Genomic DNA, 13,449 nt, shown 5'->3' on the forward strand with positions numbered 1-13,449 from the left:
GGAAGCTTCAACTGGTCCAGAATGCAGCACCGCAAGCCAGGATCCTGTGGAGAGCACAGTGCAGGTTCTCCCACCTGCACTGGCTCCAGATTGTTGACCAGATCAGGTTCAAGGCTATAAAGCCCTGTTCAAGAGCCCTTGCTCCAAAGATGTCAAACTGGCCTCAACCAGGGCTTTTTCAGCTCTGGCTCCAGCCTGGTGGAATGCTCTCCCTGGAGAGATCAGGGCTTGGGGCAGTTCTAGTTGAGGCCAGAAACAATATTGAAATTCTGGCCTCCCTGATCATAACACCAGCCAAATTGTCACCAAACTGTGAAATCAATATCTACACAATCTCCCTCTCAGTAGAGAATTTGTAGTTTAAGATATCACTGAAAACTTTAATGCTGTGATTATTGTTATGATTATTTACTGTTTTTATATATATGTTACCTGCTTTGGGGAAGAGTCTGCCTGACTCCAAATCTGTGAAGCTGGGAGGGCAATTGCATGGTATGCTGTAAAGACACATGTGCCTCATGTCAGTGCAGTGTGGGATAACTGACAGAAGAGGGTGGTCACTGGGCAGGGAGTGGGCTGTGGTGCCAGGCGAAATTTAAGGGGTATCAAATTAGACACAAGTGATTTCACTAAAACCAAAATATTAGATACTGTAATTGAAAAACAGCGCATCACTATCCTATCAGAAGCTGAGCCAAGGCAGGAGAGTGAGATCGGTAGAACCAATATCCCAAGTAGGCCATCTGGGGCTGCCCTCCTCCCCCCCCCCGGGAGGGAGAGAGGGAGGGAGGCTCTGGCGCTAAAGCTCTTGGTCGGGGCTGCCTTCTCAGCCAGTCACGAACTGTGGGGAGAGAAAGGGGGCGGGGCGCAGGCAGTCCCGGGCACATTTCTTCTTCGAAGTCGGGCTGAGTTCGCTCGCCCCCCCCCCCCTTTTCGTAGGAATCGCAGGCACGAGCCCAATTGCCCTCCGGGGCGAAAGGCGCGCAGGATTGGGGGCAGGTGCGGGAAACAGCCGCCTTTGCCCCGGGAGAGGAAGCCGCCCGGCTGCCGGCCCTTTCTTCTCCCCCGGGGCTCGTCGATCTCCCTCCCTCCCCCCACCCGCCGCCGCCGCCTTCCCGGTGGAACTCCGAGACGCTCCAAAGTTGCTTCTCCGCCGGCCTCAGCCAGCCAGCCAGGGACTCCAACGGGCGCCGCGTCCGAAGCGGGCACCGAAGCCCCCCTTTGCTGCCGACGCTGCCGGAGCCTCCTCCGGCTCTCGGCCTGGCAGCGAGCGGAGAGCGGCGGCAACGGCGCCCCGAGACAGGGGCGGGAAGAGCTCGCCTAAGAAGCGCTCTCTCCGGCGGCGGGCTTGACCCGGGCACACGGCGCAGCCTGCCTGCCTGCCTGCCTGCCTCTCACCCGCCTAGCAGGGGCTGCCTCTTTTCCCCGGATCGGAAGCCGCCGCTCAGCGGCCAGGAGAGAAGGCGCAGCCGGCTGGATCTCGCCAGGGACCGACACAACCGCCGGCTGCGCCGCGGAACCTCTCTCCGAGGAGAGACGCTGCCGCCGCTTCTCCTCCCCGCGGGGCAGGGAGAGCCGCCCCTCCCCTCCGCGGCCCCTCCCCTCCGCCTCTTCGGGCCGGGACTCCCCGCGCCTCCCCCGCCCCCTCGTCCTCCTGGGCTGCCGGGCGGCTGGCTCTCTCCACCGGCCCCGCGTGGGGGCTCGCTGGGACTCCTGGCGCCGCCGAGCGCGCTCCTCTGGGCTCCAGCGCGGCTTGACCTCCCGCTTCTCTCGGCCCTGAAGTCGGGGAAGACTCGCCCGTTCCTCTCCCTGCGGCCGCCGCCGCCGCCGCACGATGAGACGCCTGAGCCGCCGGCTGGCTTTGTCTGTGCTGGGGATTCTGTGGATCGCCGCGCTCCTCCTCTTCTTCGGGACCAGGAGGAAGTTGGAAGCGGGGGCCCCCGAAGGGCAGACGCCCAAGGTAAGCCGCTCGCCCCACTGACGCCTTCGGTCCGGCTTGGGCGGGCGGGGGCGAGAGGTTGCGCCAAGCGCCAAGGGCCGGCAGGTTAGTTGGGATGGCGCGGAGCGGGAGCGCGGCGAGCACCTGCCGGGGAGCCTCTCGCTCAAGTGGAGCTCCCGGGGCTCCAACTTCTTCGCAACAGTTTTCCGGCGAAGCGGAGCGCCGCCTCCTCGCCCTGCTTTCCCCCACGCGGGACGGAGGGCCCCGGAAGCCGAGCGGGAAAGCGCCGGAGGGGCTGGCGACAGCCACCGCAGCCGCTGGCGGCTTATTCCGGGCGCCTGGCACGCATGCGGCGGCTGTCACCCGCGCCTCCAGGACCGTGCTCTGAGGGAGCTCGCGCCCTGTATCTTCTTTTAATATACGTTTCATTTACCGTCGTGGCGGACTAGGCTTCGCTTAAAGTAGCTATATGCCCGTGTGGTGAATTGCAGGCTTCTGTTTCTCTCAGTGTGTGGCAGTTTCCAAGTTGAAATGTGGCCTTATTCCTCGGGATGGTCTGGCTGACGTTCAGGCTTTCTGGGGAGCTTCGCCTGAGTAGAGAAACTGGCAGACGAATATACACACGCCCTTGCAGAATTGGACCCCAAGCTATGCTTCTGGCACCATACAAGCCAAGATAAAGAGTGTTTGCGATGGGAGGCAGCCAGGAACCTCGTCCAAGAAGCGTGCATTCCCTCCCTTGAAGTGCAGTACTTGTTTGAAGTGTATATGGAGTGACTGCATTTCCCTTCCTCTCAACTTTAGACTGGCTCTCGCTAGTGATGTGAAAGCCTTTTGGTAAAAGTTGGAAATGAAATCACGTCTCAAATCTGTTACTGAGCGGGTCAGAATAGGTAAGAGAGTCCTTTTCCAAAGACAGGTACTTTTATCCAGTGTGGCTTTTGCATTTAAATACAGAGATGAGGAATGCAGAAACAAACTTCCTTATGTGTCACCTGCAAAAGACCTTAAAGCCTTCGAAGCCTTCAGTCTAATCGCACCTGTTGGTGCCTTGGATAGTTAATGAGTGAAGTTTAAATTGGGTTTTGCATTTCCCAGGTCTGCAGTTTGAATTTAACGCTCTCTGGAGTGAGAACATACCTTTGATTTCAGATTGGCTCTTCCGTTTTCTGTCTTGGGGAAGGGGGTGAAGATCACAAGTGACACATTACAAATGATTAGATTTGAGTCCAGTAGCACCTCAGAGACCAACAAGAGTTTCAGGGTATGAGCTTTCAAAAGTCAAAGCTTTCCCTTCCCCATACACGAGTTCAGTTTTTAAAAATCTCCCTTTTGGTTTTGGCTCCTTTCACAGCATTTGTATGGGCATAGGAATAATGGCAGGCTGGTTCAAAGATGCTTTTGTGTGTGAAAACTCTCTGATGACAAATGTTTCAGTCTAATGAACTTGATGCTGTTCAGACTGGTGGGATGAGTGTGTTCCTTGTCTCCTGTGCATCTCTCAGCATTTATTACCGTCTAATACAAACCCATTTAATGGCATTACTCCTAAACGAGTCTGTCATGACTTAAGCTTAGCTTGACCTGGACTGTATTAAGGATATTCCAGCTTACTTTCTTTTTGGTATAAATTGGTGTGTCAAGAACACACACCCAAAGCTGCCTTGGCATCGAGTGCATCAAAGCCGACAGTCTGCTCTGCGACTGACAGTGGTTCTTCGGAGTGTCTGGCAGAGGTCTTCCACAGTACTTGCCTTTTGACTGGAGAAGCCAGGATTGAATTGAGTCTTCTGCAGACAAAGCAGATGCTCTGCCACCACAGTGTCAGCCTGTGATTTTTTAAAACTAGTGAATGCAACTTAAAAAAACTATTCTGTATAACTGGTGACACTTTCTGGGTCTCTTCTGAGGACTTTTTATCAGTAGTGGATTAAAAAAAAACAAACAGGTTTGAGCCTGTTCCTTTGATGCGATTGAACTTCGTACCCCACTCACTGAGCTGATCACAAGGGGCACAGATTCAACTTTTCAGTTTGATGGCCAGCCCATGGGTGACCATGAGGCATGAACTTAAAGCCAGATGAATTGTTTATACATTTAGTGTACAAAGCAGGAGGCTTGTGCAAAGAGTAGGTGCTGGCAAATATTTATAGTGTTGCAGGCTGAAGTTTGTTTTTGTGGGGGTTTTTTTTGTATGTGCCAAAGCCCTGAAAGAACTTGTTTCATGATCCCTCCTTTATTACAGCTTCAGCCATGACAAACTGTTCTTTCCATTGCCTCTTATATCCTTCCAGTTAGATTGAACATGATGCAGTTGGAGTTCATCCTGTGTTACAATTGAAAGTCACAGGAGTGCTCTTCTGAATTTTCTGGTTTGAACAAAAGTTGCAAAAATAGGATGTTTGGTTTTCAACATTTTGTCACGCTCTACTGTGACCAAGGAGCCAAACCTGGGATAGGATTGTGCAGCTACCCTCACTGGCAAGAACCTTGCATGGATGTGCATATGTGACTCCGGGTGCACATTATATGATACACAGTGCGTTTTCCAGGGAAGTTCCTGCACTGTGCAAGCTTGCTATCCTACTGTGGGACATTTAGGTTATTATTGGTCAAAATGATTGAGACAGAGATATGCTGCCTTGAGCCTTGAAATACACATGGCATTCTTTAAACTAGATACCTGTATTGATTGTTCCTGGATAGCATTTTCAAAAAAAGTGCCTAATGGAAGTGTTCTTGTGTTATGAAGTATTGGTATGAAATGTACACCAGCAAGTTCAAATATAATTTTCATACTGATGTTGACAACAGTTATACAAAGAGAAAGTGTGTTATACAGTTATACAAAGTTATACAGTGTGTTATACAGTTATACAAAGAGAAAGCATGCTAGCCACATGCAGCTGGGTAAAAAGGGAAGTTAGGGATACTAAATGTTGTTTATTGTATGATTAATTAATTAATGTTACTACTTTGGTTTTTGCAATTGGAAACCTGATGCTTTTTTGCCTCACAGAAGACCCAATATATACTGACAAGACAAGATTTTAAAATCATGAACTTTTCTTCTTCTGTTTTTTTATTTTGCAACCTCTGACCTGATAAAGAGTTCTAATGAACTCAAAAGCTGCACACTGTTATGCCTATTGTTATGCCTTACTAAATTACATGGATTGTATTTTTTGCTTCTTGGCTTTTACTTTTAGACTGACAGGGCTACAAACAACTTCTGTATCTATGCAGCCATTTATCTCTGAAGAGTACATGGGGTTCCTACCTCAGCCCCATTTCATCTTTTAAAACAGAGGTAGTCAACCTGTGGTCCTCCAGATGTTCATGGACTACAATTCCCATGAGCCCCTGCCAGCAAATGCTGGCAGGGGCTCATGGGAATTATAGTTGGACATCTGGAGGACCACAGGTTGACTACCTCTGCTTTAAAAGAACCACTGAGGTAGAGAGAACAGCTTGCTCAGGGTCACCCTGTGAACATTTTGAACTGAGTGGGGATTTGTATCCAGACCACATTAGTCAAAATCCAGTGCTCTGGCCACCTGGACTCTCTGAATGAGGTGCTATCCAGGCCATAGATGCAAAAAAGGGTAGGGCTCCTGTACCTTTTACAGTTGTGTAGAAGAAAGGATTTTAGCAGTTGTGATATTTTCACTCTGTAGAACAAGCTGTGACTATTGAAAGGTTTTCTTGTCTTGATAAGGGAGCTGACATCTTTTACATCTGCCTACACTGTTCCCTTCCCAGCACAGCTGTGGTAAGCTGGTTACCAGCATGTGCACGCTGCATTGACTTGTACATAGATGTACATATGTACATGCATATGATCATGCTTCAGTCAGAAGTCATGCAGGTTTTTACACAAAAATGGCTGCTGTGTGTAGGAATTCTTTTTTGGTGATATATCCCAGAGGTAGGATTAAATTAAATATTTATTTGGAAGGATGAGGGGCTGTTAAATGGTAGAGAGAGGGGGAGAGCAAGGCATTCTGACCCTCAGCCTGAGGCTGAGAGTAGTAGGACTGTCTCTCCACCCCCCCTGGTGTGAACACTGAGCATGTGTATAGTCATGGGTCTGGCACCTTTGTAACTTTTATTTTGGAAACTGATCCAAGTCTGTCCTGGTTGGATCATTTTCATGGCTTAGCTCCACACTGTGAGATATATATTGTAAGAATTACTCCGAAACGACAAGGTGAAATGGACACAGGTGAACCCACAGGAAAGTGCTTCATGTAGTACTTTTGTGACATTATTTGGGGCTTCTGTGAGTAGTTAAAAAAAAGTCATTTCCCAGACAGTACCCCACATCACTAGATATTATGTTGCATAATTGTCCCAGCCTTGGATTTCCTGGTGTGGACATTCATTAATCAATCAATTAATTAATTAAACCCCTCACTGTTAGGTCTTGGGGCGGTGATGTAAATGCCTTGTACACCAGTGTATAGATCCACTTAGAGACCTAAGTGAATGTCACCCAGAAAAATAGAGACTAGTTTAGTGATTCGCTTTATTAAATGTCTCATATTCTCAATATTTTAATCTTATTTTTCAACCACACAAAAGCACCTCCCCCAAGGAAGTTGACATGAACCAAAATGTAATACAAATGACATTTAAATGCAGAACTATCTTGTGTTGAGGGCATTTCCAGCTGAGCTGTTTCTTCCTATCCTCGCATGGCCCAAGGAGAGGCAAAGTGGGTGTGGGTTCACCCATATTGTAATTAAGGGAATCAATGTGTATTGCTTGTTTATGATTTACAGTGGCTCAGTGGTAGAGCATCTACTTTAATGTGCAGAAGTTCTCCAGTTCAATACTTGGCATTTCCAGTTAAAAGATCAAATGGAAGATGATGGGAAAGGGAGTTGCCGGAGACTCTAGAGAACAGCTGCTGATCAGGGTACATAATGCTGACCTTGTCAGAACAATGGTCTGACACTGCATAAAGCAGTTTTCTGTGTCCAGAAAGTAATGCATGGAATCGGATCTTGATTATAAATTAGAAATGTTCCATTAAGATATGCTGATCAGAGCCTTAAGTCTCCATCAAAATTCCTGGTGTTGAAAGCTGGCTTTTGAAAAGATTCCTGACTATGACTTCTTTTTACATTCTGTAGGCCAGTTGCAGCAACTTTTAGTGCATAAGTGACATGAAACTCATAATTTTAGATTACACTTTATGGTTTTATGAAGTGTGAAAATTTAATCCAAAATGTTTGCATTTCCTTGCTCACTCTCACTCTTGAAAACAGAAGATCGTGTTTAATAACGGGTTTAGTCGATTTAGAAAATCTGCTCAGTCTTTGCGGGGTCTGGCCCACTATACTTACTGTTTGGTTAGGGAAATGAAAAGATGGAATTGTTTTAGAACTCTAAAGAAAAATCCTCTGGGCTAGCACATGCAATTCTGGCCATATTTTTTAGAGAAGGAGACACTGACAAGAAGGTTTTAGAACAAAATCACCTTCATTGCCATTGCAATCCCTTTGTGTAAAGAGGCATGTGTTAGAAATGCACCCTTTGCAACTGTAAAATAAAACTTGCTTGTTGAGCATGATATACTGTATTATCCTTCAGATGAACCTTTTTCTTCCCCTTTAACACTTGCTTTAGAATTGATTCTTCATTTTACAGTTCCCTTAGAACATCCACTGAACAGTTAGAGATTTAGCTTCCCCCTGATCTCCTCTTTCCTGCTGAACTCATTACAGGCCTGGTTCAGCACTCAGTCAGATCAACAAGCCCGTCCTCCAACAGATGCGCAATTGAGCCCTAAACCTCTAAGATACACGGGCCATGATACTGTCAACTCCATCAACCTGCTTGCTTAAAATAGCTTCTCTTTCATTTACTCAGAATTTTCCATCAAAACAGTTCCATTCCCTTGAGATCCATTGAATCAAAGTTTTTCGGCTTAAAAAAAAATGTATTTGGTTTCTCAGTTTTTGGAAACTTTTTACAATTAATATAAATTATGTGCTCATCCTGTTGGCACAGAACATTATGTTGCTTCCGTTAATGATTCTTGTGGGATTCCAGTCTGACTTTTTTTTAAAGTAGCTGTACCATGGTTAATAAATCTGCACCTCAGAAGGAAAGATTGGGCAGCATAGTTCTCTGCAAGGAGAATAACTACTGGGGTTAATACATTTAGCAGGTAGGTAGGTGTGTAAACAGGGAACTGAGTAACACATTTTTCTTAACAGGCTTAGATTTATAGGTTCTAGAAAAAAATCCAGTTTGGAAACTCAGTGGTGGGCAAAATCACTGAAGGCTACTTTTTGGTTCCATTATTTATTGCTCCTTCTGAGTACACTACTGTTGGTTTGTACTGAATACTTTGTACCCCGAATACCACAACTTCAACTGCATGGTGGCACACTTGTGTTGAGACCTTGGGATCTGGAGCAAAAATAGAATACCAGTTACATAGCCAGATTAGCTGGTTTATGGCCACTAAAACTCTGACCCAGGAAGACTTAAGCCAGACGAGGCTCTGCAAATGAAACCTGTATAGATAATAAATCCCCTGCTTCTGGCACTCAGCTGTACTCAGGACAGATCCTGTCACTTGATCACTGCTGTGAAAATGGCCTTGGCTGCTCCACTGAGGCAAACAGGATTGTTGGCCCAGAGTTGCAGCCTGGTTATTTATAGGATTTTTCCCAGTGTCAACTCTTCTTGACTTTTCTGGACCCTTTGGAAAAACAGTCATGGCTAGTGAGAACTCACGTTTTTCATTCACGCTTGCCCTGCCATCCCAAGAAGTAGCAGCAGAAGTTGCATCAGCATATTTCATGTGTGCATTTTCATCTTGTCTGTTGCAAGTGATGAAGTGTGTCTGTAAATGAACAATCACAGATCAAACACGCAGATAGAACTTCCATATTGCCAGATGTCATCTGCACACACCAGGTTTTTCGGCTGGGCTGGTTGACACATCCAGTCTCCCAAGTCATCAAAGCCTGGTTTACACATTCAGGCAGATCACCTGTTTCTCCACGCTTGTTGGCTGACAGCTGGATGTGTGAAAAGGGTTGAATGAAGTGATGTGAGGAGATGCAGCGATGCAGGACAGACTGTGAGGTGATCAAAATATCAGGCTACAATTGTGTGTGTGCGTGTGTGTGTGTGTGGGGGGGGGGAGGGACCTGGATTCTTATCCCATCCTGTCATCAAACGCTTGGGGCCAGTCACTCTCAGCCTAACCCAATTCACAGGGCTACTGCAAGGATACAGTTGTGCGTGTGGGATGCAAATGCAACAAAGGTGGAGAATGCATGTCCATGCAAGTATGGTTCAGACCAAAGTATGCAGGTTTCCATAATTTCTGCAATAGTTTCATGTCTTGCAATGGCCTCTTTCATTTTGTAGTTTGTTGCTGTTAAAACATTGGCCAGCTTTCCCTAGGTTTAAGAACTGTGAATTCTCTGAAGAAACCGACCCCAGCTATTTGGGCAGCTTTTTGGCTGAGCTAATTATACTATATTAGTAAGGACAACTTGCATTACCCAAGCATAAATACCATCTTGGCTACCCTTGGAAATTTCTTCCATTTAAGTAACAAAAATACTTAGCATATGTGTAGCAAATTTAAAATAAATAAATCTTTCGTTTATATTCTGCCCCTTTTGAACACTCAGGGCGAGTAACAACATGAATTCCCCCCTGAAAACATGCCTCCATGTGTGGGGGGGGGGGGGTCGTCCTATACACCGGGTGCACTTCAGTTGGGATAGACATAGTGGCCCATAGTACTGTATTTTGAGTGGAAATGTTGGGGGGTCGTCTTATACGTCGGCAAATACGGTATATATTTTGTAGACTTTAAAACATTCCATTTCAGTAGCCCCCAACTGGTGTGTGTATGTATCTATATGTGTGTGTGTGTGTGTGGGGGGGGTGTTTAGAGGGCAGATCTGTCAGTTTGCAGTAGTAAGGCTGCAAACTTCTTGATGGCCCATCAGGGGCCTGGTAGAAGAGCTAGCTGTCTTTGCAGGCTCTGCAGGACTCCTTAAGGCCTCATAGGGTCCTGATCTCTAGCGTTCTACTAAGCTGGGGCCAAGGCCAAAAAGGCCCTGCTCACCTCTCCAAGACTTTGGCCGTGAGATACTTGGGATAGTAAAGAATTACCCAATTGATGATGCCACCGTATTTATATTATTTCTTATATTTATATACCACCCTCCCTCGCAGCTAAAGGGAGGTTTACATAGAACATAGGGATAGGAGTACAGTATAAGCTAGAATAGTTTATTGAATAACTTGAACATCCTACTCCTGAATCTCAATAAGATTTTGCTTGCCACTATGCCAACCCAACTCTTAGTTTCTCACAATGGTATAGTTGAAATTGCTGATATTCAGGGGGGCAAGCAGTACACAGATGAGTTCCTGGGAGAAACTGCCTCCTGGAAGCTGCGTTTCAACCTGCTTGCAAATATGAATTCGGTCTCAGTTTGGGTGAACTGAGTCAGGATGTCTGTGGTCTTTCCCAGTTCAGTGAGGCTGCAGTCACTTGCATTACAGTTTAAGGGTTATGATTCTGCAGGCAGATATACTTTGTAAATTGCAAGCAACTTGGCTCTAGCAAAAATGGTACAACTTCTGTGAGCAATCTGTTTATTTTATGTTATATATTGAATGTTTAGATGTCTGTCAGCCAGGTTGGCTCTCTTGTATGCAAAAGGTATTTTTTAAAATTATTATTCACAGTTCAACTAATGTTATTCCACCTTGTACTAATACTGTTAAATGAAGAATAATTCTTAGCAGCACTCTCGGGATCCCTCAAACACCACTGGTTCTTATTTGATTATTCATATGACTTCTGTGTTTAGGGTTCTGGTGAAGCTGAAGATTAGAAAAGCTTACTTGTTTGCCTTTTTTAACCTGGACTCACCTCTTTTCCACTTTTAATCTAATCTTCTTGGCTCTGAGACTTTCCTTAATCTCTGCTTCTGTCTCTCCTCAAATTACCTAATCCGTCATCTTCAATATTTCTGTGGCCTCACTCTTTTCAGTTTCACTTACCTGTTATATTTTTTTAGAAAAACAAACCCAATTCTAGCCATCCAGTCAGCAAGTTTCTTACTATATTCTCCTGCCGCTGTGCTATGCCTCTCACAAGCAAGCACTGCCTCATGTGGGACACCAGACTGCTTGCTGAGTGTGTTGTTTTGCGCAATATTCTCACCCAATATTATCAGAGCCTGTATGGTGTGTGTGCATGAGCTTGTATTTTCTACCATTGCAAGCTGCCTGGAGGACTGGTTGGGTCAAAAATGGCAGGACATAAATATTTAAATAAAACAAAACACTGCTGTGCCACAAAATCTAGCCTATTCTACTTACCCCTCAGGGTACTCAGATCTGCTTAGGTCAGTTGTTTATGTAGGACAAAATTCCCTGGCCTGTTTGATGCTGTTGTCCAGACAGTTATTGCTGGAGCCCCTTGCATTTTTCAGAAGGATGGACTGAATCCTAATTGTACAGCCAGGAAAGCTTTCTTACCTTATCCTTCTGGAATCCTTGAGATTTGTCAGAGGGGAATGAAGCTACTGGAATGGTGTGTTTGGCTGCCAGGGTCAAGCACACACCTAATCAGGTGAGCCAGTTAGTCGACAGGGGATTAGCATGAGGCCACATTAATTCTGTCTGCTGGATAGCTTATGAGGGACTGTAACCGCCATAGCAGTCTTGTGTGTCTGATCTGCTGAGCTGGTAGTGCGTTAGCTTTCATTTGCTTATTTCAAACTACTACAAAAGTGCTACTTAACTTTTAAATAATGCTACCCACCTCTTGCCCACTATTCTAGGTGTGTGTGTGGGGGGGGGGGTTAGGAGTGCCCTGCAGCTAAGAGAGACTAGTGTATTTTAAACAAACATGTCTGCAGTTCTCTGTCTCTCTCTCTGTCTCTCTCTCTCTGTCTCTCTCTCTCTGTCTCTCTCTCTCTCACACACACACACAACTAACATTTCTCTGTCCCTCTGAAAAACAATCAATTTCTCCCTTGCCTAAGGGTTAATCCTCACATTACACTAGTGAGTGTGCAGGGGGGGGTCTTGGTTTTCCCACATCCGATTTAGGCCATTTAAGTCAAATGTCAGTTTGGTTCATTGTTTATTGGTATAATTTGTGATCCCTTTTGGACACAGAAATGATATAAATAAATATGTATGTGAGCATGTAGTGTCAAGGCTCATGTGTGAAAGAGAGACTGACTTGCTCCAGGAAATAGACATGGAAATATGGCCTCCAATTTCATTATGCAAGGGTCAAATCGTGCAGCAAAAATATTCTTGGAGGTTTGGAGGAGGGCTTTAAAATGGTACAATGCCTCAGAGTCCACCCTCCAAAGTAGCCATTTTTGCCTGCAGAGCTGATTGTTATAGTCTAGAGGTGGACAGTGATACTAGAGACAATGGTAGAGGCTTGCAGACTGAGGTTGGGGTGAAGTGATGTGGGTGTGTCCCTCCTGGGCTATTGGCTTTGGCCAGCCCTTCCAAGCAGTTGTTTGTATTTTGGGGCACAGACGGGTAGACCAGCCTGGATCCTGCGAATCTGGAAAGTGCAGGAAGATCTAAATAAAGATTATTTACAGCCCGAAACCCTAAATTGTGAATAAGTAAATGGCTGGAGAGACATAGGAACTGAAATGACTTTCCTCAAGCTTAGCCTAGTAAATAAAAATCAGTATTTGCCAGGAAGGTTCTATGAACTCAAAGGCATAAGTGGCCCAGAATTTCAAGTGGAGTTAGCTTTATGGGGGGAGTGGGGGAGGGAACTAGGTGTTCCAATTTTGTTAGGTAAGGACTTGCCATTGTGGACAACAACAGGGACTACAGCTGCCTGCAGTAGGCCTCAGGCTTCAGAAGGGCAGACATCACCAGCCAAGCAACAGATTGTGCTAGCCAAGGCGTGTCTGTGGCCACGTGCATTCCTTTTGAAGGGGCACATGTGGGGGGGCGAGCTTTACCTTCAGCCTTACTGCCTGGAGAATAGCTGTACTTCCAGGGGATTCTTAGACCGCACCTGAAGGCTGGCATCCCTAAACCTCAATTGGATACAATGCTTCAGAGTCACCCCTCCAAAGCAGCCATTTTTGCCTGGGAGCTGATCTTTATAGTCTGGAGATGAGCAGCAATTCTAGGAGATCTCCAGGCCCAACCTGGATTTGGCTGTCTCTAAAAATATCCCTTGAGGTTTGGAAGTGGGGCCTCAAAAGTGCATAATGCCCCCGCAGCCATCTAGCACCGCTGACTTTATTTCTGGTCAAGAAAACATTGCTGAGAGGAGGTAAGGTTGCCAGATTAGTGCAGGTTTATGCTTGGGAATTCCACACTCCTTAGGTGTGCATAAACCTGATTAGGGTCAAAACTGCTGTGTACAGAGAGACCTCCTCTTAGCGTTGCCAGCTTCCAAGTGAGGCACTAAACCCACAACAAACCATGAGCTAGCACCCATTGTATTACAGAATGCAACAGGC

The 13,449-nt window shown here is 46.2% G+C and overlaps 1 protein-coding gene across 2 annotated transcripts in view; it reads left to right on the top strand.

Moving 5' to 3' along the window:
* Nucleotides 1–1,188: 1,188 nt before the first annotated feature.
* Nucleotides 1,189–13,449, top strand: part of GALNT14 (polypeptide N-acetylgalactosaminyltransferase 14) — a 300,759-nt gene continuing 288,498 nt past the window's right edge. Inside the window, exon 1 of one of the 2 annotated variants that reach the window (XM_077340970.1) lies at nt 1,189–1,960. In XM_077340970.1, the coding sequence (XP_077197085.1) occupies nt 1,835–1,960 (126 nt within the window). In that variant the 5' untranslated portion in view covers nt 1,189–1,834. The remainder of the gene's footprint in view (nt 1,961–13,449) is intronic. The other variant, XM_077340978.1, reaches the window with a different exon arrangement.

Source organism: Paroedura picta, chromosome 1 (assembly GCF_049243985.1).
Source record: "Paroedura picta isolate Pp20150507F chromosome 1, Ppicta_v3.0, whole genome shotgun sequence".
NCBI lineage: Eukaryota > Metazoa > Chordata > Lepidosauria > Squamata > Gekkonidae > Paroedura > Paroedura picta.